General features: G+C 50.3%; 3 protein-coding genes across 4 annotated transcripts in view; 1 reads left to right on the forward strand and 2 right to left on the reverse strand.

Moving 5' to 3' along the window:
• SMYD4 (SET and MYND domain containing 4) overlaps positions 1–2,618 on the forward strand; it is a 51,271-nt gene extending 48,653 nt beyond the window's left edge. Inside the window, exon 11 of the mRNA XM_004376257.2 lies at positions 296–2,618. Within this exon, the coding sequence (XP_004376314.1) occupies positions 296–449 (154 nt within the window). The 3' untranslated portion in view covers positions 450–2,618. The remainder of the gene's footprint in view (positions 1–295) is intronic.
• A 135-nt stretch (positions 2,619–2,753) lies between these two features.
• On the reverse strand, positions 2,754–12,505 carry SERPINF1 (serpin family F member 1). Of its 2 annotated transcripts, XM_023731166.1 has the most exons (9): positions 12,276–12,505; positions 11,761–11,969; positions 10,173–10,263; positions 8,079–8,277; positions 7,204–7,359; positions 6,585–6,788; positions 5,307–5,449; positions 4,122–4,332; positions 2,754–3,150 (listed from the first exon to the last, which is right to left on the reverse strand). In XM_023731166.1, the coding sequence occupies exons 3-9, from the start codon at positions 10,254–10,256 to the stop codon at positions 2,891–2,893; spliced, it is 1,257 nt and encodes a 418-aa protein (XP_023586934.1). In that variant the 5' UTR covers positions 10,257–10,263; positions 11,761–11,969; positions 12,276–12,505; the 3' UTR covers positions 2,754–2,890. The 2 variants fall into 2 exon arrangements, with proteins under 2 accessions (XP_023586934.1, XP_023586933.1); XM_023731165.1 differs by lacking the exon at positions 11,761–11,969.
• A 7,196-nt stretch (positions 12,506–19,701) lies between these two features.
• On the reverse strand, positions 19,702–24,045 carry SERPINF2 (serpin family F member 2). Its single transcript, XM_004376155.2, has 9 exons — positions 23,922–24,045; positions 23,686–23,724; positions 23,491–23,550; positions 22,994–23,186; positions 22,354–22,497; positions 22,000–22,203; positions 21,347–21,489; positions 20,788–20,992; positions 19,702–20,108 (listed from the first exon to the last, which is right to left on the reverse strand). The coding sequence occupies exons 1-9, from the start codon at positions 23,982–23,984 to the stop codon at positions 19,702–19,704; spliced, it is 1,458 nt and encodes a 485-aa protein (XP_004376212.1). The 5' UTR covers positions 23,985–24,045.
• Between the last annotated feature and the right edge of the window lie 1,586 nt (positions 24,046–25,631).

Below are 25,631 nucleotides of genomic sequence, written 5' to 3' on the forward strand. Positions count from 1 at the left end.
TGGTTATCCTAAGATGGAAACTCCTTAGTTAACCTTGGTGTAAGTATCAGATTAAAGTGTCGAGATTTCCATTTGTCTAGATCCTGGAATTTTTATACTTTTTTTCATAACTTTTTTCTCAAACTTTGCCTTGTAGTGTATTTGTGAATATGTCTTGTCTACCCTACTAGATTATAAGATCCTTGAGGACAGATGTGATCTTATATGACTTTGTATTCTTTACAGTGGTGAGTAGGGACTCAGTGTTTGCGTGATTAAATGAGTGAGTTCACACCCCTTGCCCCCTTTGGTTCAGGCGTGCAGTACCCGAAGCTCTGAACACAATACAAAAGGCAGAAAAGGTTCTGTCGATTCACTGTGACCCTTGGAGTGACGAGATTGAGGAGCTACGAAAGATGCGATCCTGTTTATTGAACTTGCCGCCCGTCCCTGTGGGGCCTTCAGGGTAGGATTCCGAGGGGACTTTGATGCACAGGGAAGGATCCCGTAGAAGACGAGTTGACGAGGTTCTGTGCTGCTGAGCTGTTGCCGGGAAATACAAGACTTGCTCGAAAGCCTGGTTTATGAGGGGAGGAAGGACTCCGAAAGCACCTCAGTCGGAGAGAGACGTTCACCTATTTTAATGAGTGTTTCTTAAATAGTTAACTGCCCTCCCGTAAAAACTCCCAGTTTCCAGAAAATAGATAAAACCAGTATCTGGAGAGTCCAAAACCTTCAGAGATTTTAGCTGATCTGCAGGCATCTGGGTGTTAGCCTTGGGCTCTGGCTAGATTCCACCTCACTAAATGATGGTAGTCCTTTTTCCTGGAACATTCCTGTGGTTTCTAGTAGTAATGAAATGTTATATACCACTCTAGGGGGGACTTAAACTCCTAGTAGTTGTATTGTAATTGAAAAAATAATTATAAAGCAAGAAGTAAGTGAGGCTCCTTACCCCTAGAGACACACACACTTTCAGTTACGGTGTCTTGCTTCCTTGAATCCTTTGTTAACACTGATGGGTTATAAATTGTGAATAGAGCAATAAATATGAGGCCATAAATATAATATATAAATAAATACAATATAAATACAATAAATGTGCCCCTTATTGTTGGGCAGTCTCTTCCTGGGATAGCCACTCTGTATTTGTTTTCACCAGTCTTCCAGCCCTGATTGTCTGGCTTCCGTTCTATACTCTAGACAGACTCCCTGATCAAACACTCATAAAATCAACCTTGTAGTAATGACTTTACAACACGTGTGCCTCCTTTCTGAGTTCTTCTATTTATTAGCAAGCCTGAAAAGAGATTTTTTTTTTCCTACCAGACCTCCCCAAGCTGGCAAATGAAATGCAAACTGCATTAATACTGAGAAAGGGGGAAGAAAACTTCAGAAGATGCCAAGGATGTGGGCACTGTGCTTATGATTTCAAATTTATGAGACAGCAGGTAGGGATGACAGCTCCCTTCCACCTGGCTGTGTAGTGACTGTCCAGACCCCATCCCAGTCTGAGGGCAGTGGTGGTTCAGTGGTAGAATCCTTGCTTTCTATACAGGAGACTTGGATTCAGTCCCTGGCCAGTGCACCTCAAGCACAGCCGCCAGCCATCTGTCCGTGGAAGCTTGTGTGCCGCTATGATGTTGAACAGGTTTTAGCAGAGCTGCCAGACTAAGACAGACTAGGAAAAAAGGCCGGGTGATCTGCTTCCAAAAATCAGCCAGTCAAAGCCCTATAGATCACAGCAGTCCCATCTTGTTGTGCATGGGGTCACCATGATTTGGAGGCCAACTCAGTGGCAACTAACAACAACAGTATCTATCAAACCCCATCCCAGGTAGAGGCTAGGAGACTCTCTGGGTCAGAGCCCTGATTGCTGTATCACTACTGTTGACCAAGTAGTTCAGATGAACCAGTGGGAAAGAATGCCAGGTCTATTCTGCTTTGAGAGCATGCCAACCCTGGCCATGCCCAAGAAGTGCCAGTGGGTTGCCATGGCTTTATAACCAGCAAATGAGTAGCCCTGATGGTGCTTGGCAGTAGCTTTTCGAGAAGCTGAGTATTTGGAATGTAACTCTCAAACAGTTGTTGAATGAAGGGCAAGATTTCACTTATCCTTTCTACTAACTCACAACAGAGTTTTTTTGGTCTGTTAACTCATTCTGGCAAGGCAGTAGCCAGTGATATTTTTTTGTAGAGCTTACTTTTTCAAGAAAAAAACATTTAGTTCTATGAGCAATTCTGTAGTAATTCTCTTCCAAACAATTGGCATGTCTCATGGTTCCCAAAAAAGGCTCTGTGGTACTTTGTAAAATAGGTATACTTCCTTAAAAAGAACGTCTTTAGAATGTTTACATATCAGGTCCTCCTTTTTTCATGCTTAAGAACTTTCTTTAAATGCTCTAAAATATAATTATTTCCAAAAGTTAAAGATTACCTCTCTTATCTGTCCATGTGTTATCCTATGACTGGGAGATAACCTGTGCTTGCGTTAAAACCTAAAGTCTAGTTTATTTAAGAGCGTGCTCCAGTGATCATAGCAGAAGAGATACCTTCCTGGGGTGGGGAGGTAGTGGTCCTGGTACATGAACACCCGCTAGAGCAGAGAAGCAGTCCCTGCATTACACAATGCAGAAAACCAAAAGTTCTTGTAAACATGACTTTCTGCAGAGTTTACACAGAACCAGGCTATAAGACCAGCAAATTCCTAAATTGCAGCATGGCTTCATATTGAACTTCTCATAGCTTGGTTTCGAAAAGAGGGAAGAACAAGGTAACAAAAGTTAAAGCTAAATCTCTTTTATTGCAAAGTATACACTGAAACAGTATAGGGGCAGCCTTCATGTAATGTATAACCTGCCGTCCCCCTGGGCTTTCTTCTCCCAGGGTATTTGAACATTAAACTGGAGCATTAGGTGCCCCTGGGGTCCAGAATTTTGCCTATGAAGAGAAGGGCCCCTGTGTCTGTGTCCCTCAGTACAAAGATGAAAGGTTGGTTAAGATGATAGTCCAGGGGAAAGGTGAGGCGGGCAGGCTGGCCCCCAGGGCTGGGGGCGGTTCCTGCCCCATCCTCATTCCACTCGAAGCCAGCCCGGTGTTCCACTTGAGTAAGTTTGATGGGCTTGCCTGTGATCTTGCTAAAGTCTGGTGAATCAAACAAGGACTGGAGCGCTGCAGAGATTGAGAGAGATTTCCATTAAAGCCTTGCCTTATCCTAAACCCCAAGAAAGAATATAATCCCGATTCCCAAGAAGGCTAGCAAGCTGGGAATAAAGCACAGCTTTCAACTTTCTGTGAAGTATATAGAGCTCTGAGCTTCATGGGGGTTAAGTGACTTGCCCAAGAGCACACAGCATTAAGGTTAAGATTAGAAACCGGTCAGACACCTGTTTGAAGAAGCAGTGTTCTTAGCTCCTGCTATAGGACGTATGATCATGGGGTTGGAGAATGAGTGTTCAAAGGAAGGCAGTTCAGTCTTCCCCCTCCAGCACTATTAGAATTAAGGAACCATCCATGGCCTCCCTTCTACAATGTTATGGATTAAATTATGTCCCCTAAAAATGCGTATCAACTTGGCTAGGCCATGATTCCCAGTATTGTGTGGTTGTCCACCAATTTGTGATCTGATGTGATTTTCCTATGTGTTGTAAATCCTACCTCTATGATGTTAATGAGAAAGGATTAGAGGCAGTTATGTTAATGAGGCAGGACTCAATCTACAGGATTAGGTTGTATGTTAAGTCAATCTCTTTTTGAGATACAAGAGAGAATCGAGCAGAGAGGAAGGGGACCTCATACCACCAAGAAAAAAGCCCCGGAAGCAGAGCTCGTCCTTTGGACCCGGGGTCCCTGCACTGAGATGCTGCTAGACCAGGGGAAGATTGATGACAAGGGCCTTTCCCCAAAGCCAACAGAGAGAAAGCCTTCCCCTGGAGCTGGCACCCTTAGTTTGGACTTCTAGCCTCCTAAACTGTGAGAGAATAAATTTCTGTTTGTTAAAGCCATCCACTTGTGTGGTATTTCTGTTATAGCAGCACTAGATTACTAAGACAAACCCCATGGAGCTCTTGAGCTCTGCTTAGTGAGGGGAAGACTCAAAGACTTGTCCTCCTTCCCACCAACAAACGATCTTGCAGACATACTCATCTCCTGCAGGGACTTGGTGACTTCGCCTTCATAACTCAGCTTCAGCTTAGGGATGGTCAGAACTGCTTGGACAGTCTTCAGTTCTCGGTCTATATCATGAACGAACTCAGAGGTGAGGCTCTCTTCTATCATGGTCAAATTCTGGGTTGGTTTCTGGGGCAGGAAGAAGATGATACTCATGCTTCCAGTCAAGGGCAGCTGGGCAATCTGAAACAACAGCAAGGAAGCACATGGGTTAGTCCTTTAGAGCGCCAGGGCCTGGACACACACACAGATGCCTTGTCTCCCGTGGTGGGGCCTTGGGCTCTTGCTTTCCCCTAGACCCTAATCTATTTAAGAATTGCCCCTCTAGGCTATTGCTTTCTGGCAGCCAGTCATCTCCTGCTGTTCCCTCAAAAAGTCTGCTGTTGCTTTTTCCTACCGCAGCCTAATGCCAACTGAAGTTATCTGCTGCAAGAACTATCTCCTGTGGTTCTGAAGAGCTAGAGTTGAAGCGCAGGTCTGTGTTTTCTCCCAAGGTCAGTCTGCCAACGTTTACTAATCGTGTGTTATGTACAGAGCACTGGACTAGAAGTGGGGCATTGGGTACAGAAGCAGCAATAAAATGGGTCCTTGAGCAGAAGTTCTTAACATGAGGTCTATAGAAAGAATGACGTCAGGGGTCCCAAGACCCCCCTGAAAACATACGCGGAAATGTCCATGTGCGCACAGGGCAACTGTCTAGAGAGTTCCAGGAGCTTTTGTCAGATTTTCAAAGAGATCCATGCCCTGACTTAGAATTGAAAGAGTTCAAGTACACATGAAAGACAGAATGCCAGCAATTTGGAGTTTGTGACAGTTTTCCAGAGTTTAGCTTTGAATTCTACAAATAAAAGATCTCTAAAAAAGAAAAAGAAGAGAAGAGGAAAAGGAAAGAAAGAACACCAACATTTGAGTGCCTACTCTTGAGGACCCATTTCACATTACCTTGTTCATCCTTGTAACAGGATCCTTAGCCATTTCAATAACTAGCCCCCCTCCCAATTTAAGAAGAGGAAAGGCTCAGAGAGGTTATTGGCTTGCTCAAAGTCACACAGCAGGTAAAATTTAGATAACTGTCTGATCTCAAAGCTCATTCTATTTCTGCTACACCATTCTGCCTCTCCTTGTCCTCTCCCCCCACCCACCCTGCCCCTACAGACCTTACAGTTGAGGTCAGAATCCAAACCATAGCGTAAAACAGCCTTAGGATCTGACATCATGGGGACTCTCACGGTCCTCTCTTCATCCAGATGGAAATCTGCGAGGGAGGTCTTTCTGGTATCAAACTTGGTTACCCACTGCCCTGGAGTGAAATAAATGGAGTTTCCTGAGCCGCAGAGACCAAAAAGGCAGTGGGACCATGCTGTTGCTGAAAACTGGCTAAAGGAATCTGATTTGGCCCTGACACATCAGGTGGTAGCTCTATCTCAAAATGTGTGGTTTGGGCCACAATATTTCTAGGACCCTGGATGCATTCCACAAGCAAATTCAGAAGGAAATATGTTGTTTTTTTTATTTAACTCTGGATTAGACAAGTTCTGTAACAGCCTGTGAGAAAGATAAACTGGGGTTCACTTTTACAGTGGCATCTCTGGGAGACAGAACCAAAGGATGTCAGAGCTGAAAGGAACCTCAGGGATCATCTTATAACTGAGAGAGCTGAAGCCCAAAGAGGTGAAGTGACTAGCGAGCTGATGACCAAGCTCATTTAGCTTAGTGTGGCCTTCAAAAGACGGGTCTGTAGCTGCTACTTCCAGTCACTGGAAATCAGTGGTTGAAGTAGGAAACCATTTGGCTTTTCTCTAGGAGTTTAGGGGGAGGTTGCCAAAAAACCCCTCCAAGGCCTTATCTGAATGAGACTGTTATGAAACTAGGGCTGTGATCTCTGGGCACATCACCACAGCCTAGAAGAAGAGTGTTGTTAGATAACTAGGAATCATTTCTTGAGCTCCAGCTGTGTCCCAGGCCCAGTCCTAGGGTTATTGTGAAGAGAGAAACAACATAGACAAAGTGCCTATGAAGCAGGTTTTTTGTCCTGACTTTAAAGATGAGAAAATGGGCCCAGAAACATTAATGAAACCTGTGCGGGCTTCCACAGCGAGTAACGGCAGAGGTGGAACCAGAACCTTGTCTGACTCCAAAGCCAGAAATCTAACACAGTGCCCGGCCCCAATAGGACTCGAGTATAAGTTCTCTTTCCCTCTCTGCTATTCTTTGTCCACAAGTCTTTTATACTTTGTAGTCACTTATCAAATATTTGCCAATTTCTTAGACGTGGTGACAAGCGGGTCTCTCTGAGGCAAGCGTGTTTCTCGGTTCCTGCCCTGGCTTTGCCCCCGCATTCATGTCAGGCAAGGTCTTTAACTTCTCCTCTTGCCCAGCCCTCTCTGGTGCCTACCATCCACCCCCAGCCAAAAAGGAAGTGGGACAGCCCTCACCCTTGAAGTAAGCCACACCAAGAAGGAGAATGCTGATTCCATTGGGCATTTCCCTTGTGGAGCTAGCAATCTTCCCTTTCGTCTGGGCCTGCACCCAGTTATTAATCTCCCGGAGGTCCACGTGAGGGTTGCCAGTCAGGAATCGGGGCCTGGTCCCATATGACTTTTCCAGTGGCGAAACAAAGCTCGTTTTTATCCGCAGCTCTGGGAAGAAGGACAGAGGTTGATGCACAAGAGGTAAACCAGCATCCTCTCTGAGAGCGTGCCCGGCTCAGGCTCTGGTTTGACTACTCAACAGACCCTGACTTCCTGTCCAGCCTCTTCCCAGGATTTAATGCCGGACTTCATGCTAGCTTCCCCAGGCACCAAACAGGGAATAACAGATTTCACTCATTGCTGTTTCTCTTCACGTTACTGCCCTCCCCCGCCCCCGTCCACCTCCTCTTTCACTAAGCCCACTTCCTCTTTTTGATCCTCTTTGGGCTCACAGGGCCCCTTCCTGCCCACCAGTGCCAGGCCTGGCCTGAGCATACACAGGCTATTGTTTAGAAAGAAACTGCCAGCGTGGAGCATAAAGCCCCACACTCTTCAGGCAGCCCAGGCTAGAAAGGCAGCTCACTCCTCTCGAACATGATCCGGAAAGCACTGTCGAGGTTCTTCTGTGGGGCCGTGACGGTGGCAAGGAGTTCCTTGTAGGTGCTGTGGATGTTTGCGTTGTTGATTAGGTCGTAGTAGAGAGCCCGGTGGATGGTGGACTCTGTTCGCTGTCCCGCTCCTGCCCAAGAGACAAGGATGTGAGCCTTGATAACTGCCCACCATGGCTCAAATAGCCCTGCTCCTGGGACAGGAGATGCTATATGCTTATTCTTTCTGTCTGTGGAGAGCCTGAGTGGGCTGATATTGGAGACATTCTAGGTAGGCAAGGAATTTGAAGTCACTACTCCATTCTTAAGAATTTTCCTAAAGTAGACTAAAGACTTCAGAGAGAGATGTAAAGGTGAGAGTGAGGGTACAAGTCCCTATATTTCTCCCATCACAGCACTTGCCAGACTCTTGTGGTTACCTGTTTATCTATCTCCCCTGGGAATCCAGCTGTGACCCCAGTGAGGGCAGAGACCATGTCTGCTTGTACATGGTTAAAGCTCCTAGGCCTAGCCCAGCGGCTGGTGCATTGTAGAAGCTCATTTAAGGAATGAATGAATGAATGAATGTTGAAGTCACCGTGTCATTAAGTGGCCCCCAAAGCCACATACCAGCATCAGCAGTGCTCAGCCCCCACCCAGGGGACAAGGAAGTTGAGTGTACACGGCCTCTGAGCGCCCACTCACACAAGTCAGGACCCCACTAGGCCCAGTCTCTCAGTGCCTCTCACCCTTCCGTGAGGCGAAGTGTCTCTAGGGCCCAAAGAGCTATGTACGTGCAGTGGCCCAGTGGGGCTTCTTCATTTCTGTCGCAGCCCTAGGCTTCTGGGGCTTTCTGCATGTGAGAACTCACCCAGTGACAGGGCAGAGAGTGCCGTGGCCACGCTGAGCGGAGACATGAGCACGTTGGCAGCAGGGCTCATGCTGGATCTCACACGGTAAAGGTCATAGCCAAAGTTGGAGATGGCCCCTGCCAGCTTGTTCACGGGGACCTTGAAGAAGGGATCCTCCTCTTCCACTGGTATCCCTGTGGTGTCAGGGGCTGGGGAGCCCTGGCGGGAGACAGGAAGTCCTGGATTTGAGTGCAGGGACCAGTGGAGCTACACAGTTAATAACGCGTCTCATTGCTTCAAGTGGGATTGTCGTCTGGCCTCAGACTGTCCTTCCTAATTACAGTGAGTTTAGCCTAAGGTTAGAATGAATTTGTGTTCCCTGATGGAGCATGAGGTCTCTGCTGGGGAGAGGCAGCCCAGGAGAGAGATTACCTGGCCAGGTGTAAACACTTGTGGCCTGTGAGTCTCCGGCCTGTGACACACCGACGGAGAGGAGCCCACACACACAGGCCACGCCAGGCAACCTTGCTTACTGCTTCCGGGTCTCTGCCTAGATGCCCTCCCTCCATCAAAACCTCCCTGTCTGAACACAGCAGAGTCCCTGACGGAGCAGGAGAAAAGTAGGGTACAGAACTTAATGGTCTGACTGAGACTGGAGGAACCCCGGAAGGCATGGCCCCTGGACTCTCTGTTAGCTCAAAACTAAAACCATTCCTGAAGCTAACTCTTCAGACAAAGATTAGACTGGACTATAAGACATAAAATGATACTCATGAAGAGCACGCTTCTTAGCTCAAGTAGATACATGAGACTAAATGGGCAGCTCCTGTCTAGAGGCAAAGTGAGAAGGCAGAAAGGGACAGGAGCTGGTTGAATGGACACGGAAATCCGGGGTGGAAAGGAGGAGTGTGCTGTCACAGTATAGGGAGAGCAACTAGGGTCACAGAGCAGTATGTGTATAAATGTTTATATGAGAAACTAACTTGAGCTGTAAACTTTCATTTAAAGCACAATTTAAAAATCTCCCTGTCTTTTATGGCCCTGATCAAATATTACCTTCTGCATCAGATTTTCCTGATCACCCCAAACTGAAGGACCTTTTGATTTTCTGACCTTTTTCTCAGAGTCGGCTACCACTTCTTAACCACCTGCCATGTGCTGGCCAGGCTCTGTGCTGGCCCTTTCCATTTGAGTTACTTCATTTCATACTTGTTGATGTGTTTTTCTAATATCCCAAAAGACTGAGTTCCTTGAAGGCAAAAACTGGGGCTTTCTTTTTCCATTCATCCCCAGGACCTGCAGAGAAGGTATTTAATAGATGAATGGGAATGGCCACAATGGCCCTGTAAGGATGGGTATTATTATCCACTTTTAGAGATAAGGAAACCCTGGTGGCGCAGTGGTTAAGAGTTCGGCTGCTAACCGAAAGGTCAGCAGTTGGAATCCACCAGGCGCTCTTTGGAAACCCTCTGGGGCAGTTCTACTCTGTCCTGTAGGGACACTATGAGTCGGAATCGACTAGACAGCAACAGATTTTTATAGATAAGGAAATGGAGACCCAGGTCAAAGCAGCTTGTCTTAAGGTCACAAAGCTAGTGAGAGGTAGAGCCAAAATTCAAACTCAGAACTCAGGACAAAGCCCAGGGCTCCAGCAGCTGTGTCCCAGCTGCCCTGGTCCCTCATGTGACAGTTACCCACCACTGCCACATAGCCTGGACTTCCCTCCAAGTGTCTGACTCTGCCTTCACACCCAGACTGCTCTCTCTCTGGGCAGGGAGGAGGTATGTCCCCCTCTGACATCCTCTCCTGTACCCCGGTCAGTGTCAGATACTGCCCACTCAGTAAGGACCCACAGGAGTGCAGGATAATGAGATAAGGTCTTCACTGAAGGAATAGCCCTGGACTTTTGAAGTCCTCTTGCTTTTCACTGTTGTGGAATTTACTCTTGTCTCCACCATGCTCTCTGAAAGGCAGGGCAAGACATTTTCTCTCAGTTTTGCTGATGGAGACACCAAGGCCTAGATGCAAAGGCCTGGAACCTGGCTGCCGGACTCCCTGTCCTGTCTGCTATGGAGGGTTGGGATTGCTGCAGCCACTCCGCCCCGCCCACTGACCTCCTCCAGACTCCCGCCGGTGTTCTGGGAGCTGCCATGCCCGAGGAAGGCTCCAGTCCAGAGGAGCAGTATGAGGGCCTGCATCCTGGGCCTGCAAGAGAAGCGAGAGGCAGTGGCTACTTCCCTCACCCACCAGCCTGTGCCTGCCACTGGGCCTCCCTGGGCAGGAAGCTGGGATTGCCAGGGTTGGTCACCTTTTCTCCAGCCTCCCCAGCCTGAAAGTGGACCCTCAGTTGATTATCCCTCCCTCCCAGCAGGGTCCTCACCCTCTCTCCACCTGCCTCTTTGCCCACAGTCATATAACAGGCTGGGGCTTTTATCCCTTGTTTGTTGTCAGGGGGCCCCACCCTCCTACCTGAAGCCCCAGAGCAGTGGCAGTCCACTGGTGTGTCTCTGTAGGGAGCATGGCCTAGCACAAATGCATAAGCAGGCTTTTCCCTGGAGGGGCCGAACAGCTCATTTAACAGAATTTTGGGCAGTGTCTAGTAACCCAGGTCTCGTGAATAGATCATAGAAGGCTGAGAATGGAGGCGTCTGGGCCAGCCACTGCTATCCCCAAGAAGTTTCAAACTCTTAAATTCCAGCTACCTGGAACTTGTGGCCTCTTAAGCGAGCACATTCCCTTCTCAGCAATTCTGTTTTAAGAGCTCTTACTCTCATGGTTAGGAGTGCAGGGTGTAGGGCCAGACAGCCTGGGTTCAAATCTCAGTTTGGCCTCTTAACCCTTTTGTGACCTAATTATTTTTTCTTGTTAATTTTTTGTTAATAATATGTGTTTTCAGTAATGGAGGGCATGCTGAATCATTGAGTGTGTCTGAATGTTTGGTAGGTAACGTGGTTTTTGTTTTATGCCTCATTCCACAAATTGTACGTACCCTCGGAGTCCAGAGGTACATATGTGTACCAAATAAAAATTTTCAAAATTCATGTTTTTCCTACCAGAAACTCAATGATTCAGCACTACCTCATACAATACCCTGTAAAAACAGGAATTTGCAGCACATGCCTGTTTTTTCCATTTCAAACTGTTGTATGGGGCCCTACCTGGCAGCAGCATGTAGTATCAAGTGGGACAGTGGCTTCCCAATGAACCCCAGAAATACAAAAAGTAAGTGGTAGCTATTTATACCACAGGTCCTGTTAAAAGCTCTCTAAATCTCAATTTTCTCTCCCATAAAGCAGAGATAAGATAGTACTTACCTATTGTTATGAGAATTAAATTAGATAGTGCCCTAAGAACACTTACCTGTTCCAGAGACAGGTCAGGGTCTCAAATGACCTCTGAGCCAAAATATCCCTCCCTGTAACTTGGATCCTTTGGCCCCATTTCTCCCCTGTGAGCCATATCCCTTCTCCCTACCACCCTCTTCGGAAAATCTCTCTTAAAAGCCCCCAGAACCTTCCTTTCTCCAGGTTAAAAAAAACCTCATTTCTCAGTAAGACAACGTACCTCTTAGCAGTGCCCTCCTTTGCCCAGGCTCTGCTCTGACCACAAGGTAAAATTTTGAAATCTGGACCCAGGGCACCATCGGCTACAGCATCCCTTACCCCTCTGGCCTTGCTGCATTCACCTCATCTATGAGCTTACCCCTGGAGTCAGGATCTGGGGGTGGCAGGGGACAAAGGCAACCAGCGAGGTTCAGATAGGATCTCCCGAGAGGCTTTCTGGTTAGAAAGTAGGACAAGGCCTCAGCATCCAGGACCTTTGCCTAGTCCATTTTCTCCCTCCATCCATATTGCCAAGTCAGGAATTTACAATCTCAGCTACTTTGACTCTCCTGCCTCTGCTCCCCTCTCCTGCAAAACACACATACACACAGAAGCCAGGGGTTCCTTGAATTCCTTCAGTATCCTTCTATATACACATACAGCATATGCACATGTGCACACAGCATGTACACACACACGCCAAGGATTTCCTGGGTTCCTTCAATATTCTTTTATACACATACACGCACACTTTTCTGACTTCCTAGAACACATTGGATCAGGAAAGTTTGGAGTACAATGTGTGATTTTTGGCTAAAGTCGTTACAATTAAGTCTGATAATCCACTGGACAACGTTGTAGAGCATGAAAGGCAACAAAGAAAAGGTCACCCACCTCCTGAGTTTGCTCAGCTTAAGGCTGGATTGCCGGTGGAAAGCAGCCTGGCTTTCTTTCTGCACACTGATCTCAGGCTGACATCTCAAAGTGTGAGTTCTACCACCCCTGTATTCTTAGCCAGCTGCTCTTCCACATGTCTACCCCTGCCACTCAGGGCAGAATCTTCCGTTAAAACAACAGGAAAAGCTTTCTGCAGTGCAAAATAGAGACCTTAACACCACTCAGGCTTAAAGCTGCTCTCCACCCAGCCAGCCCCACCCAGAGCTGGCAGGAGCTACCTTCCTGAACTTCAGCAGGCTGGTTTATTGAGAGACTGAAATTCAGGGGGATGCATAGGTGACAAGGCTAAAGGAAAAGCTGTCAGCTCTAGTCCCTCTGGCTGGGGGAGGGAAAAGGCGAGGGTCATCCTGGCATCGTTTTTTAAGGAAACTAAGTTCACAATTCAAATGCACTCAAAAATGGTGCCTTCTTGAGTCCCTGATTAAGATGGTTGTGACTGATCATTGTCGCCAAGCAGGTGGGCTGAGGACTGAAGATGAGGTGAGGGAACCTGGTAGGGAAGAGCACATGGGTCCAAAGCTGGCCTGGGGCTAAATGTAGTATTAATCCCGTCTCTTCAAACCCGCACCCTAAACCCTACGGATGAGGGAAGTGGAAAGATTCCTAAAAGCCCCCTACAAGGGCAGTGAGAGGGCAGAGAGCAGGGGTCTGCATGAGGGGCCACTCAGACCGCACTCAGAGCCCTGGGGAAGGTGCTTGTCCTGTGGGCTGGAGCAGGCAGCCATTGGCTGGCCAGGGACAAGGGCAATGGTGCCATCCTGTCCAAAGGGCAGTACCCAAGTCAGACTCCTGTCCTATCAGGTGGGGGAGGAGGCAGATATCCTCTCTGTTAGGCCAAGGTCAGGCCTTACTCTCTGCCACATTGCCCAAATCAAGACAGACACAAGGAGCTGAGATTTTGTGATCTTGCCTCCAAGCTACAAGGAAGTGTTCAAAGCCAATACATGTGTTTCAGATTAAATCCAGTGCGAGACAAACACAATCTCTCCTTCACCTCCTCCCAGAACCACACAGCCTTCAAGCCACATGGCAGTGGACCTTGTGGGCAGTGCCGGGAAGGGCACCTCCCTCTCCCCTTGCTCTGGGAGAATGATTCAGAGGGCTCCCCTCCTGGCCCAACTATGGTGACCCCACCAGCCCCCAGGCAGTGTTCCCTCTGCAATCGTGGAGCCTGAATGAGTCAGGTCAGGGTCCCCAGAGTTGTATCTCTCCAGACGCCAGAAGGACCAACCCTAGGAAGAGCTCCTTCGCACCCTCGCCCTCTAACCCTCAGCCTGGGGGCTGAAGTCCCGGTGGACGGGCCAGACAGTGACGGGGTTTCTGGGAAGCCCATAGCTTATGTTTAGCTCCTTGCTGTGGTTTGCCCCCAGGAGCGGAAAGGGTGTGGATAGCCCTCCTCTCCAGCACTGGCAACCGAGCCCCCAAATAACATCTACTGGCTGGGCTAGACAGCGGTCATCTTTTGCAAGAGGCCAAAACCCCATTGGTCTTCCAGATTTTACTTGCAGCTAATTTGGCCAAAGAGAATGGGTGGGGGCTGGATGGAAGGACCCGGCTGTACTCCATCCCAGCCCTGGGGCAGGCTCAGCAGGGCCAGCTGCTGGGCGGTGTTAGGAAGTTATCTTTGAAACCAGCGCCAGCTGCTTTTGAAAAAGGAGCTGCAGGAGGGGCTGCCTCCCTGACTGCCCCAGGTGGGAGCACGGGTCCCTGAGAGCCCCGTCCTTCCCTCTTCCCTCAGGGGCTCAAGAGCCCCTCTGTGGCACTGCCCTCTGCTTCCCCCACCGCCTCCTCTATTATTTCCCACTCACTTCATTCAAAAGTCTTTCCAGCCTCATTTCTAATGGGTGCAATGGGGCTTGGGGATAATTTTGTCCTGACCTTCTGCCCCACCCCACTCCATCTGCCCTCTCTCGTCCACTCACCCAGTGTGCAAGCTGCAGAAGCTACCACCTCCCACCTCCTCTCCTCTGCACCTCTCTTTTCCGCTCCCTGGAGTACCCCTGCTTCTCCCTAGTCCACCCAGCCCGGGGGACACACAGACTTCCCCTGGCACATATACCAGACAGGGGCTGCTTTACCTGTGGGTGCGCTGCAGCTCCACTCCCAGTCTAGGTCCCTCAGAGCCTGCACACTGGGGGGCCCCAGCCAGCAGGATGGCTTTTTCGCTGCCTCCCAAATCCTTCAGCCAGCAGGCTTCAGATTACAACTACTCCTTTCTTAAAGCGACCTGCACTCAATTTGGGCTCTGTGATTGCATCATTGTCTGCTGTTAACTTTAACCCGCTGATGCCCTTCTAACACACACACACACACACACACACACACACACACACCCCGACATACACATCCCACTTTTCCACCTCACCTTCCTTCAAGGTGCTGGCCTTGCATGCTGCCTGCTGGGACACCCTGCAAGCTGACGGACCCCCAGAGGGCACCCTGGCCAGCCTCAGGGGGGAGATGGGACCGAGGACTAGTGTTCAGCAGGAGAAGGCTGAGACACGGGCTGGTGGAGTGGAGTAAACGGGCCCAGTGGTTGGGACTCTGTGTTCTTCCTAGAATGTGGCTCTGGCACTAACTGTGGGATTGGGGGCAAGGTAACTCCCCTGGCTCCTACTATCTCTTGTCTGAAAACGGAAGGGATGGACCTGGGATGTCTGTGTGCTTTTTCAGTTCTGAAATTCTGTGATTTCTGAGGATCTAAAAGGGCAGCAGGGAAAATATATGACCAGAGGAAGAAATGAGACCCACTGTGCACGTTAGTAGTGAAGGAGGTCTACCATGTGCCTAGCACCAGCAAGGTACAGTAGAAGTTGCCTGAAAAGGAGAAAACTTAGACCCTGCCCGCCTTGGGCTGTTTAGGTACTTGCAATAAGGCTGTGAAACCAAAATATCGGAAATAATTAGAGAATATAACAAAACATTTCCTAAGCGGGTATGAGCCTTGGCTGAAAATTCAATAGTCATTCACAGAAGGAGAGGTCAGCGAAGGAAAGGGGAGCACTTGGAGAGATTAACTTCAGGAAGGGAAAATTTAGGGGGAGCTGACAGTTTTGTTCACATTTCAAGTGTCCATGTTCAAGGCTCCAGGGAGCAGAGCTAGGTAGGGCCCCTGAATAGAACTTTCCAGTGGGCAGGGTTCAGCTTTGTGTAAGGAAAAATGTGTCAATAGAGTTTAGTCTGTTTCAACAAAAAATTGTCGAGTATCTCTAAAGGCACTATTCTAGGGACATGGAGGTGGGAGGAGAAGAATAAGACTCAGTGTTCACCCTCCAAAGATTTACTAGCTAATTAAGGAGGCTGAGACGAGAACAGATCATTCCAATATACTGCGGCACATTCTGTGATAACAGTCGCTATAGCTGTGCTATTCAATATGGCGGCCATTTGCCACAATTGGCTACAGAGCACTTGAAATGAGGCCAGTCTGAATTGAGATCTGCTGTAAGTGTAAAATGCACACCAAATTTTGAAGGCTTACTATGAAAAAGGAAAGGAAAATATCTCAAGTTTTATATTGGTTACATATTGAAAAGATATTATATTGGTTAAATAACATTATTAAAGTTAATTTAGTCTTTTTTTTTAATGAAAAGTAAAAAGCAAAGAGTTTTATTGAGGAGTAATACATCTCACGAATTGGGGAAACAAGGCAGAGAGGAATCTACCAAGTGCTCCTTCTTTTTATTTTTTAACATGACTACTAGAAAATTTAAAATTGCATAACTGCCCCACCTTTGTGGCCAATATTATATTTCTGTTGGACATCACTGCTCCACAGGGTATTGGTACCACAATTAGCATGAGGTTTGGTGAGGGTTTTCTGGAATATGTGAATCCAAGCTGAGCCTTGAAGGGTGAATAAGAGTGAGCTAATCATAGAAAGGAGTCCCTGAGTGGTGCAGATGCTTAACACGCTCGGCTGTTAACCAAAATTTAGAGGTTCAAGTCCACCCAGAGGTGCCTCGGAAGCAGGGACAGATTACCCAATAAGCAAGGTATGCACAGGCTTACTTGTGCTTACTTACTAATCTTCAGTGCACAATTTTCACCTATCAAAGATGTAGTGAAACCCATGTAAAATTGTGTGCTACAGGTTAGTAAGTAAACACAAGTAAGCCCCTGAGTACCTTGCCTACTGGTTAATCCACCCCTGCTCAGAAGAGAGGCCTGGCAATCTACTTCTGAAAAATCAGCCATTGAAAACCCTGCGGAGCACTGTTCTACTCTGACACCCATGGGGTCACTGTGAGTCAGGGTCAACTCAATGGCAACTGGGTTTTGGACTTTTTTTAAACATAGAAAGGTGGGAAGGGCAGCAGGTGGAGGCAATCCTCAATAAATGATATTGAAACAAGTGATTTTCCATGAGGACAAATTAAAAATTGGATCCCTATATGACATCAAACACAAAAATTAATTCCAATACTTACCACAATTAAGAAATAATTAAAAATTAATCCCAGTGCATTAAAGATTTAAAACTGAAAAACTATTTCTGTTTCTATAGAACCTTTTCTAATGACTTATTTAAATTATTTACTTATTTTTGAATAGGTAATTTTTTATTCACATGAGTGAAAACTCAAAAGCAGTAAAAGGTATGCAGTGAAAAGTCCCTCTCATGTTGAGCTCCAGTCACCCGATTTTACTCCCGGGAAGCAGCCAATGCTAATCTCTTTCTTGTGTATCCTCTTAGAGATATTCTCTGCTTTTAAAAAAGCAAATACACACACACATACAACAGGCAAAACTGTAAACACATTTTAGAAGAAAATATAGATGGATACTTTGTGATCTCTGGGTAGGAAAGATTTTTTAAACAAGACACCAAAAAACCACCAATTATAAAAAGAAAAGATTGAGAAATTTGGCATTAAAATTAAAAACTTATTTTCATGAAAAGATATTGTAAAACAAAATGAAAAGACAGGCCTCTTGCCGGGAGATAATATTTGTAATACATATAACTGACAAAAAAAATTACTAACTGTAATATCTAAAGAATTACAAATCAATAGGAAAAAGAATTCAATAGAAAAATAGGCCCAGGTAATTCACAGAAGAATCCTAAATGGCCAATAAACTTATGAAAAGATGTTTTATCCTCACTAGTAATCAGGGGAACGTAAAGTAAAACCATAATGAGATTTATATTTCACACTCATCAGATTGGCAAAATTTAAACATCTGACTATACCAAGTGTTGACAAGGATATCGACAACCAGGATCTCTTATGCCCTGCTGGTGAGAATGTATATTGATACAACTGCTTTGAAGAACAATCTGGCAATAAATGGCAAAGTTGTGTGTAACTGTAGGTTGTTGTCAGCTGATGTCAAGTCGGTCCCCAACTCATGGCAACAACAGAATGAAACGCTGCCCAGTCCTACACCATCCACATAATCAGATTCAGAACCAACCATTGTGATCCAAAGGGTTTTCACTGGCTGATTTTCAGAAGTAGATTTCCAGGCCTTTCTTCCTAGTCCATCTTAGTCTGGAAGCTCCACTGAAATCTGTTAAGCGTCGTAGCTACCCACAAGCCTCCACAGACACACGGGGGTGGTAGCTGCACATGAGGTACATTGGCTGGGAATCGAACCCTGGTCTCCAGCGTTGAAGATGAGAATTCTTCCACTGAACCACCACGGTGGATTTGGTGATTTAACTTTCCAGTGACTTCTTATCTCTCTTAGAATAAAAGCTACTATCTTTATGATGACCCTAAAGTCCCTAGCTCTTGTCTGACCTCTTTCCTACCCCCTCACTCATTCCACCCCAACCCCATGGTCTCCTCTTCATCTTGAACCTTTCAAGCATGCTCCCACCTTAAGAACTCTGCACTTGCCATTCGCCCTGCCCAGAATGCTCTTCCTGAGACTTGCACAGTGCCCTCTCTCACCTCCTTCCGGTCTCTGCTCCAGTGGCCCTTGCTCTCAACCACTGCACCTCAGGGCTACAGGTGGCTACTGCCACGTGTACACTAGACCCTCACAGACAAGGCCCACCATGGAAGTGAGCCCACCCACCAGCAGTCATGGTGCTCCCCACCTGCGTAAATACCCATGTTGCCCCCAGCTCCTGGGCTGTGGCACAGAGGAAGGCGTCAGCACTGTGCCAAGTGCCCCCAACTGTTTCCCCTAAATCTTCAGGCGAGGACAGCCTCCAGCTGGAGCCGGGTGTTCCCAGTAGCCTGCCCCCGGCCAGCGGGCGCCAGCTCCTGGCAGAGGGGCCAGCATGTAATTAGAAACTCCGCAAGCTCCCTAATTGCCAGTTCTTCTTCTCAACTGGGAGGCTGGCACTACTCTGAGCTGCCCTTGCTGCCGACTGCCTGAGGCATGTCGTGGGGAGCAGGCTGAGCACAGAGCCAGTCTGGCATGGAGGTGGTCCTGGAGAGGGCCAGCAAGGTCAGAAGGGACTGTGCAGGGGAGAAGGGCTGGCCAGTGGCCACCGATCCCAGACGTGGCACAGAGTGCTGGGGCCTCTCCTGGGGATCCAGCCTGTTTCTGCCCAGACTGCCCAGCACAGTTGGCTGGCCTCCTCCCCGAGTCTGCCCTGTGGCCTCCTCCCTGCCCTCCTCCAGCCCCGTTTGCTCCCACCCGTGCCCAGAACAGTGACATCAGACCAGCCCATTCATTCTTTATTCAGTTGGTGTAAAAATCACTTCAGGAGCTCATGAGGCTCATGTCTGCCTCAGCCCCTGAGCTAGCAGGCAGAGGAGGAAGGCAGGAGAGAGGAAGGAAGAGGGATCCTGGCAGTGTTGGCATCTCCGAGGATCACTAGGAGCCCGGGTAACAGGCTGCAGACCAGGAGGGGCAACATGCCCAGCCTTCAGCAGCTTATGTCAGACACCCAATCTCCACAGACTGAACAGGACAAAAGGCCTCACAAGGGGCAGGGCCAGCCCATGGCGCCTAACCCACAGTACCGTGCTCTGTCCCTGGGCCACCATCAGGGCCCATCTTCCCTCTCTGCACTCAGGGTGTCCTGGGACACATCCAAAGGCAGCCTCCCCTTCCCGTCCCTCCCTATCTTAGAAACAAACATGGAGGTGCCCCAGCTCACTTAGGGAATAGCCTAACCTAACTTCCTGACAAACCTGGACTCACAGCTGCCCTACCACCCAAGCCCCAAAAGGACACGCTTTGGAAGAAATGATGCAAGATTCCCTAAGGCCTGCCTCCCCAGCCCCACCCCAACCCCAAATTCTTCCAGAGGAGATGAGAAAGAATGGTTGCTGTCCCCTCCCAGATTGCCCCCCAAGACCCTGCCCCCATGCCACGAAGCTGGTTGGAAAGAGTCACATGAGTTGAGAGGCTGGTCCAGGCAGGGACTCAGGACACTGGGGGCCATGGCCCCTCACTTGGGGATGCTAGGTTGGGGGTAATCCTCCTCCAAGTGGGGCACAAGTTTCAAGTCAGGGCCAAAGGGCCTGTGTCCGTGGAGGAAGGTTTTCAGTTTCTGGAAGGGGTTGTCTTCGGGGGAATCCTGCTCCTTGCGCTCCCGCTCCACGCCAGGGTTGGGGTTCCTCACGATGCCCACAAAGAGGGGCAGGCCTGTGGTGTCCTCAAAGAGGAGAAAGAGGAAAGGGCGGTTCACGCTGAAGGAGGAGAGGGACATGCGGGACATGGCCGTGCCGGTTGCCGCGGCTGCCTCCACACCGGCTTCACTCAGTTCCAAGGTGGACTGATGCTGCACGCTGGACACCACTAGGCTCTGGTCAGAGATCCCTCGCAGGTCTGGTGCCTGGAACAGCTTCTGCAGGCCTGCCAGGGCAGCAGACGGCTGGTCAGAGCTGCCCTCTGCCCACAGCTGCCTGCCTGGACCTGCCTGGTAGAGTGTTGGCCCTGGTCAGAGAGCACCTTAAACCCACAGAACCCCAGCTAACTCCTGTTTAGCCTTCAAGTCTCAGCTTAAATGGCACTGCCTCCAGGAAGCCTTCCCTGAAGTCCAACTGGATGATGCCTTTTCAGTGTTCTCCCACAGCTCCTCTGTCTTATCACTTATACTGAATAGGAAGTGCTTGGTTCCTTGTCTGCCCAGCCTATTAGACGGAGCTCTTCGCACACAGGCCGCTCCCAGGGCCTAGTACAGCACCTGGCACATAGAAGTTGCTTAGCAAATGGCTGATGGGTGGATGCATCTCCTTAATAGTGTGAAATCCCAGCTTATCTTCCTCTTCCTTCTAGGAGGCCACCCCAGGCTCTCACCTGGGGGTCTTTGCAATGCTTTTGGGCAAAGCAGGTCCCCATTCCCTGGGCCGCACATCCCATCCCAGGATAGAGGGTCCAGGGGCTCATATCAAATCCCCTCATCCTTCCTAGGCCCCAGAAAAGGGTAAGACACAAGACTAACTCTGACCCAGACCCACCGCCAGGCAGCAGCTTCCTTATCCGCACTGCCCCAGCCTGACCTAGGCGACAGGTCCATGCCCAGTCTCCTTACCCAGCTGGCTAAGGATGGCCACCAGGTCCAGCTGGTATTTCAGGTGCAGCTTTGGCAGCTGGACATCGGTGGGCCTCTCCTGCACTTCAGGCTGGTGCAGGGTGTCCCAGCTCAGGTTGGCCAGCACCTGGGACACGTTCCACTCAAACTGAGCAGGCACAATGACCACAAAGCTCATGTTGTTCTTAAAGGGGAAGTGAGCCACCTGCAAACAAGAGAAGGAGACAACATGAGGACCAGCAAGCACCCAAGCCCAGGGGGTGTCTGGGACAACATGTGCTTTGGAGATAGATGAACGGGGTTATCATGTGTGGGCTTCCACCTCACTGAGCCTTCAGCTCCTCATCTGTGAAATGGAGTCACATCACCTGCCCACCTTGCAGGCTGGAGCCTACTAGGTCCTCCTGGGTAGGGACACGGAGGGACCTTTGAGAGCTGCCAGCCCTAGGGACATGACTGCCCTACAACAGGAAGCTGGGGCCCTGCCTCCAGCCCAGGCCTGCTCCACGGCCCGCCTGCTCCCCTCCCCAGCTCCAGCACCCGGGCTACCCAGGCCGACCTGTATGTCAGGCTGCTCCAGCAAGAACCAGCGCAGAGGGTACTTGTGGGCTCGCATCATGTCCACAGGCACTGTGAACTGCTTGTCCAGGTGGAAGGTGTCTCTCTGGGTGAGGCTTGGGTCAAACTTGTTCCTCCAGAGACCTGCATCCAGGCAGAGGGCAGAGGCCACGAGGGCTGGGACCAGGGTGGGCTCCTCACCACCAGCCTCTTCCATCCCACCCTGAACATATTCATGGAACAAGAGGTGGAGGCCAGGACTCCCGGGGTTGCGTGCCAGCAGACCTCCGATGTTCTGAGGTCTCTGCCCTGCAGCGTTTTTTATATCTGGGCTGCGCCCTCCCAGCCCCTGCAGTGCTCCTAGGAAGCCCCCTGGGTGGGTGTATACCCAGTTTCCTGCGAGGGTACCATCTCCACAACAGCCCCCACTACCACCCAGTTCCTAGGCCCCCTCCCCTACCACACCCTTCCCTGTCTCCTGCCCTCCCCCAAGCCATGATCCAGAGAGTTCTCCCCACTCCCTGCCTCATGGCTCAACCCTGAGGAGGGAGAGGGACCCTCAGAACAAGTCCAGCTCAGCCTCCTGGACAAGACAGAGGAAACCGAGGGTAGAGGCTACGGGGGGGCGGATACTTGAGAAGGGGAAGGCCGCACCCTGGAAGTGGATGGCGTTAAGCAGTAGCAGCACTGTGTTTTCAGGCAGCTCTGAGAGGAAGTTCTCAATCTTCCCCTCCGTGGCCTCCTTCACCCACTGGTTGATGCTCGCCAGGTCATCCCCCTGCCTTCCCGTCAGGCTCATGGGCTTTGTGCCAAAAAGCTGTTCTGACTGTTCCAGGAAGTCCTCTTTGATGGGAAATCCTATACAGAAGAGGCAGCAAGCTGTTCCCAGGACTCAGGGCCCCACAGCCACTGATGCTCGTGATCTGCTGGGCCCAGGCTACTACCCAAGGCTAAGCCCATCTCCCTCACCCCCGTCCACCCCTCGGGGGCTCTGCCCTCAGCACCTACCTTTCTGTAGGTACATTCTGGTAGCCAGTCGGAATGCCCCAGGGCCCAGGTCCCGGTAGAGGCGGCTCAGCAGGTGGGGAAGGCAGGGCCCTGAGTCCGCATGCAGCACCTGCTGCAGCCTCTGCAATGTCTGGTTCCGAGCACCTGGAGGGGAATGCGTGGGCTGTGGCCCAGGCCGGGGGTTCCTCCAGGCCTTGTTCATCCAGTCCCTCTTGGATACCAACCATGAGCATACCCACAGGACCACCAACTCTCCTCCCAATTCCACTGAACCAGACTGAGTGACAGGACTCCAAGTTCTACTCTCACTTCCACCATGACAGACAAGACGACCTCACTCCTACAATTGCCTCCTCTCTCTCGACCTCGGTTTCCCACAGTAAAACCCTCCAGTCCAATGGGAGACACTGTAGCTATGAAACTCTTGCATAAAAATCACCAGGGGAACTTGTGAATAGGCAGATCCCAGAGCCCAATCCCTGGGATTCTGATTCACAGAGACTTGGGGGGTCTGGAATCTGCATTTTTACCAAACACCCAATTGATCCTGATGGAGGAAACACCCACTGCGATACTCTGGAGGATGGGGTTCCTACTGGCCTCCCAGCTCTGCCAGTCTGGACAGGTGCTACCACGGTACCTAGCGCCAGGTGAGACAGTGCCAGGGCCACGCTCAGGGGCGACAGGATGAGGTTGGGGCTGGTTGACGTGTGGGCAACCAGGGAGAATAGGTCTGTGGTGAAAGCCATCATGGCCTGGGCCAGCCTGCGAGTCTGCTCCGGGGTTGAGGTCCCCTCACAGTCTGCTGGGGCCCTTTTCAGGGCATCATGCTCCTGCAGGGGCAATTCAGCGGTCAGTGAGGCCAAGGAGTCAGCTCCAGGCTCTGTGTTGAGGGTCTCCCTCATAGCCCCAGCACCTGGGGGTGGCAGGACCTTGTCCCAGGCCTGAGGGAAAAGCGAGAGACATGTGATGGACACTGGGACCACGTCCCTTCCTTTGGTCCTTCCGACCCTCTCCCTTCTGCCTCCAAACTCCAGAGCCTCAGACTCAATGCCATGCCCCTAGCCCCCTCACCCCTGCTGGGTGGTCTTCCTCCCTCTGGTCCCGTCCACTCTTCCCATCCCCACCTGCTTGTACCTTGTTCAACTTGAAGAGGGGAAACGGGGGAAACTTCTCCCTGCTCTGCCCTCTCATGAACTGCTGAGACGAGGGAACGGATGGACAGTGGCCCTTGGTGTAGCGCCCAACCTGCACAAGTCACAGGTGAGTCTTCAGACCCAATTCCTCCCTGGGGCCTCCCTCCCTCTCACATGCCCCTCACTCCCCAAGTACCTGCTGGTCCAAGGGCCCCATGGCACTCACAGGAGAGAACTATTGAGAAAGGGACGGGGTAGGAGGGGAAGCCGCCATCAGAGCCAAACCCTGCATCAACCCTGTCCCCTCCTTCACCTCCCAGCCTGGCCCGTCTCCTCCTCCCCCTCAGCCCCTCTGGCCTCTCCCACACTGCCTCCCAGCCTCTTCTTCAACGTGAGGGACCCCTGTCCCACGAGACCCAGACCCCTGCTCACCACCAAGTAGGGGCCTTGCAGGCAGGACAAGCTAAACACCAGGAGCCCCCGGAGCAGTGCCATGTTCCTGTGTCAGGGATAGGAAGTCTCAGCTCCCACCTCATACCCCCACACCCGGCCATTGGAATCCAACCCACCGCGCTCATGCTCATGGACACGACCAACTCCTGAGCTATGGAACGTGAGCCCAAAACACATTAGCGGTGCTTCTCAGCTCTGAGAGGCTGGGATTTCTCCTGGCACTTGTTTTTTGTTTTCTTTCTGGTTTTTCACATTTCCAGCACTGAGAATGTTTTGATTAATAGAAGGAAAATATTATTTAAAAAAAAAAAATCCTTATCCTTTAAGGCCTCAGATTTGCCTCCTGCCACGGTGACCTGGGTGCCTCCCTTAGCCCCTCTGGGCTTCACCTTATCTTGGAAAATGGCAGCAAAAGTCCCTACCTCCTCCCATTTGTGTTGTGAAGACCCAGATAAGGCCATCTTCGTAAACACTGAGTACAAGGCTGGTACTCCATTCATGGCTGTTTTCACTCTAGCTCAGGATCCCCCCTTCTGAGGAGCCTGCCCTGAAGCCCTTGCATACTACATCTCCCCCCACCCAGAGCCCCCACCCAACCTGCTATCCATGTGGCCAGGCCTCACAGAATGGACAGGAGTGAGGCCCTGAGGTCCTCAGACACAGCAGGGTGGTGGGGTGGACCCTAGAGCTGCCCTGTTGACCCAGCAGTAGAGCCCAAGGAATGACTCCAGCCAGAGCCACCCTTGGACTTACGGGAATCACAGGCCTCACCCCCAACCCTGGCCCAGGCCAGCTCTGGGAAACCAGGCTGCTGAGTGGCAGGTGGATGAGCAGCTCTTAGCCTAACGAAAAAAAAAAAAAAAAACTATTGCCGTCGATTCGATTCCAACTCATAGCAACCCTACAGGACAGAGCAGAACTGCCCCATAGAGTTTCTAAGGAGTGGCTGGTGGATTCGAACTACCGACCTTTTGGTTAGCAGGCAAGCTCTTAACTGCTCAGCCACCAGGTCTTAACCTGGGGGAAGACAAATCAGCCTCAGCTGGGGCCACAGAGCAGGAATGCCACCAATCTCAGGGCCAGGCCATCAGGAAGACCTTTCTATCACCCTGACCCTACCCTCCACAACAGGCAGGGCCCTTGGCCATGGTCCTGAGCTCCAGCCTGGGCTTTTGAGTGTTCCTCACAAGAAAAGGACTTTAGTTCTTCAAATCCCAGAGAGCAACACTGAGCCCCACTTCCCACTCAGTCTTACCCGCAAAGGCCGAGCCTTGGCTCCTCACCACTTCAGGAGGCCGGGAATCTACAGGCCTCCTGAACAAATTCAGCAGAGACTCCCACAGAGGGGACCAGTTCCCAGCTCCTCTCCTGCCCCATGGAGCAGGTCCTAGCCACCCCTCCCTCGTACCTCTGTAGGTTCCTTGCTGCTGCACACGATGTTCCTCTGGACCCACTTTGGTGCTCCCCACGCTTTGCCCAGCTCCAGCCAGCCCAGCCTAGCCCTCCCCTCCCACCAGGACCTTTGCTCTGAGCCAACCCCTTTCCAGATTGCTTTCTCTTCTGGTAAATATTGGCAAGCACATCCGGTTAAACATTGATATTGGGGCCAGAAGCCCCTTTCGCCCCTTTCCCACCAGACATCTAATCCTGAGGTGGACCCTGGAGCCCCCATAGGTTTGGATCCCACCT

The sequence above is a fragment of the Trichechus manatus genome, unplaced genomic scaffold (assembly GCF_000243295.1).
Source record: "Trichechus manatus latirostris isolate Lorelei unplaced genomic scaffold, TriManLat1.0 scaffold00040, whole genome shotgun sequence".
In the NCBI taxonomy this organism is placed as follows: domain Eukaryota; kingdom Metazoa; phylum Chordata; class Mammalia; order Sirenia; family Trichechidae; genus Trichechus; species Trichechus manatus.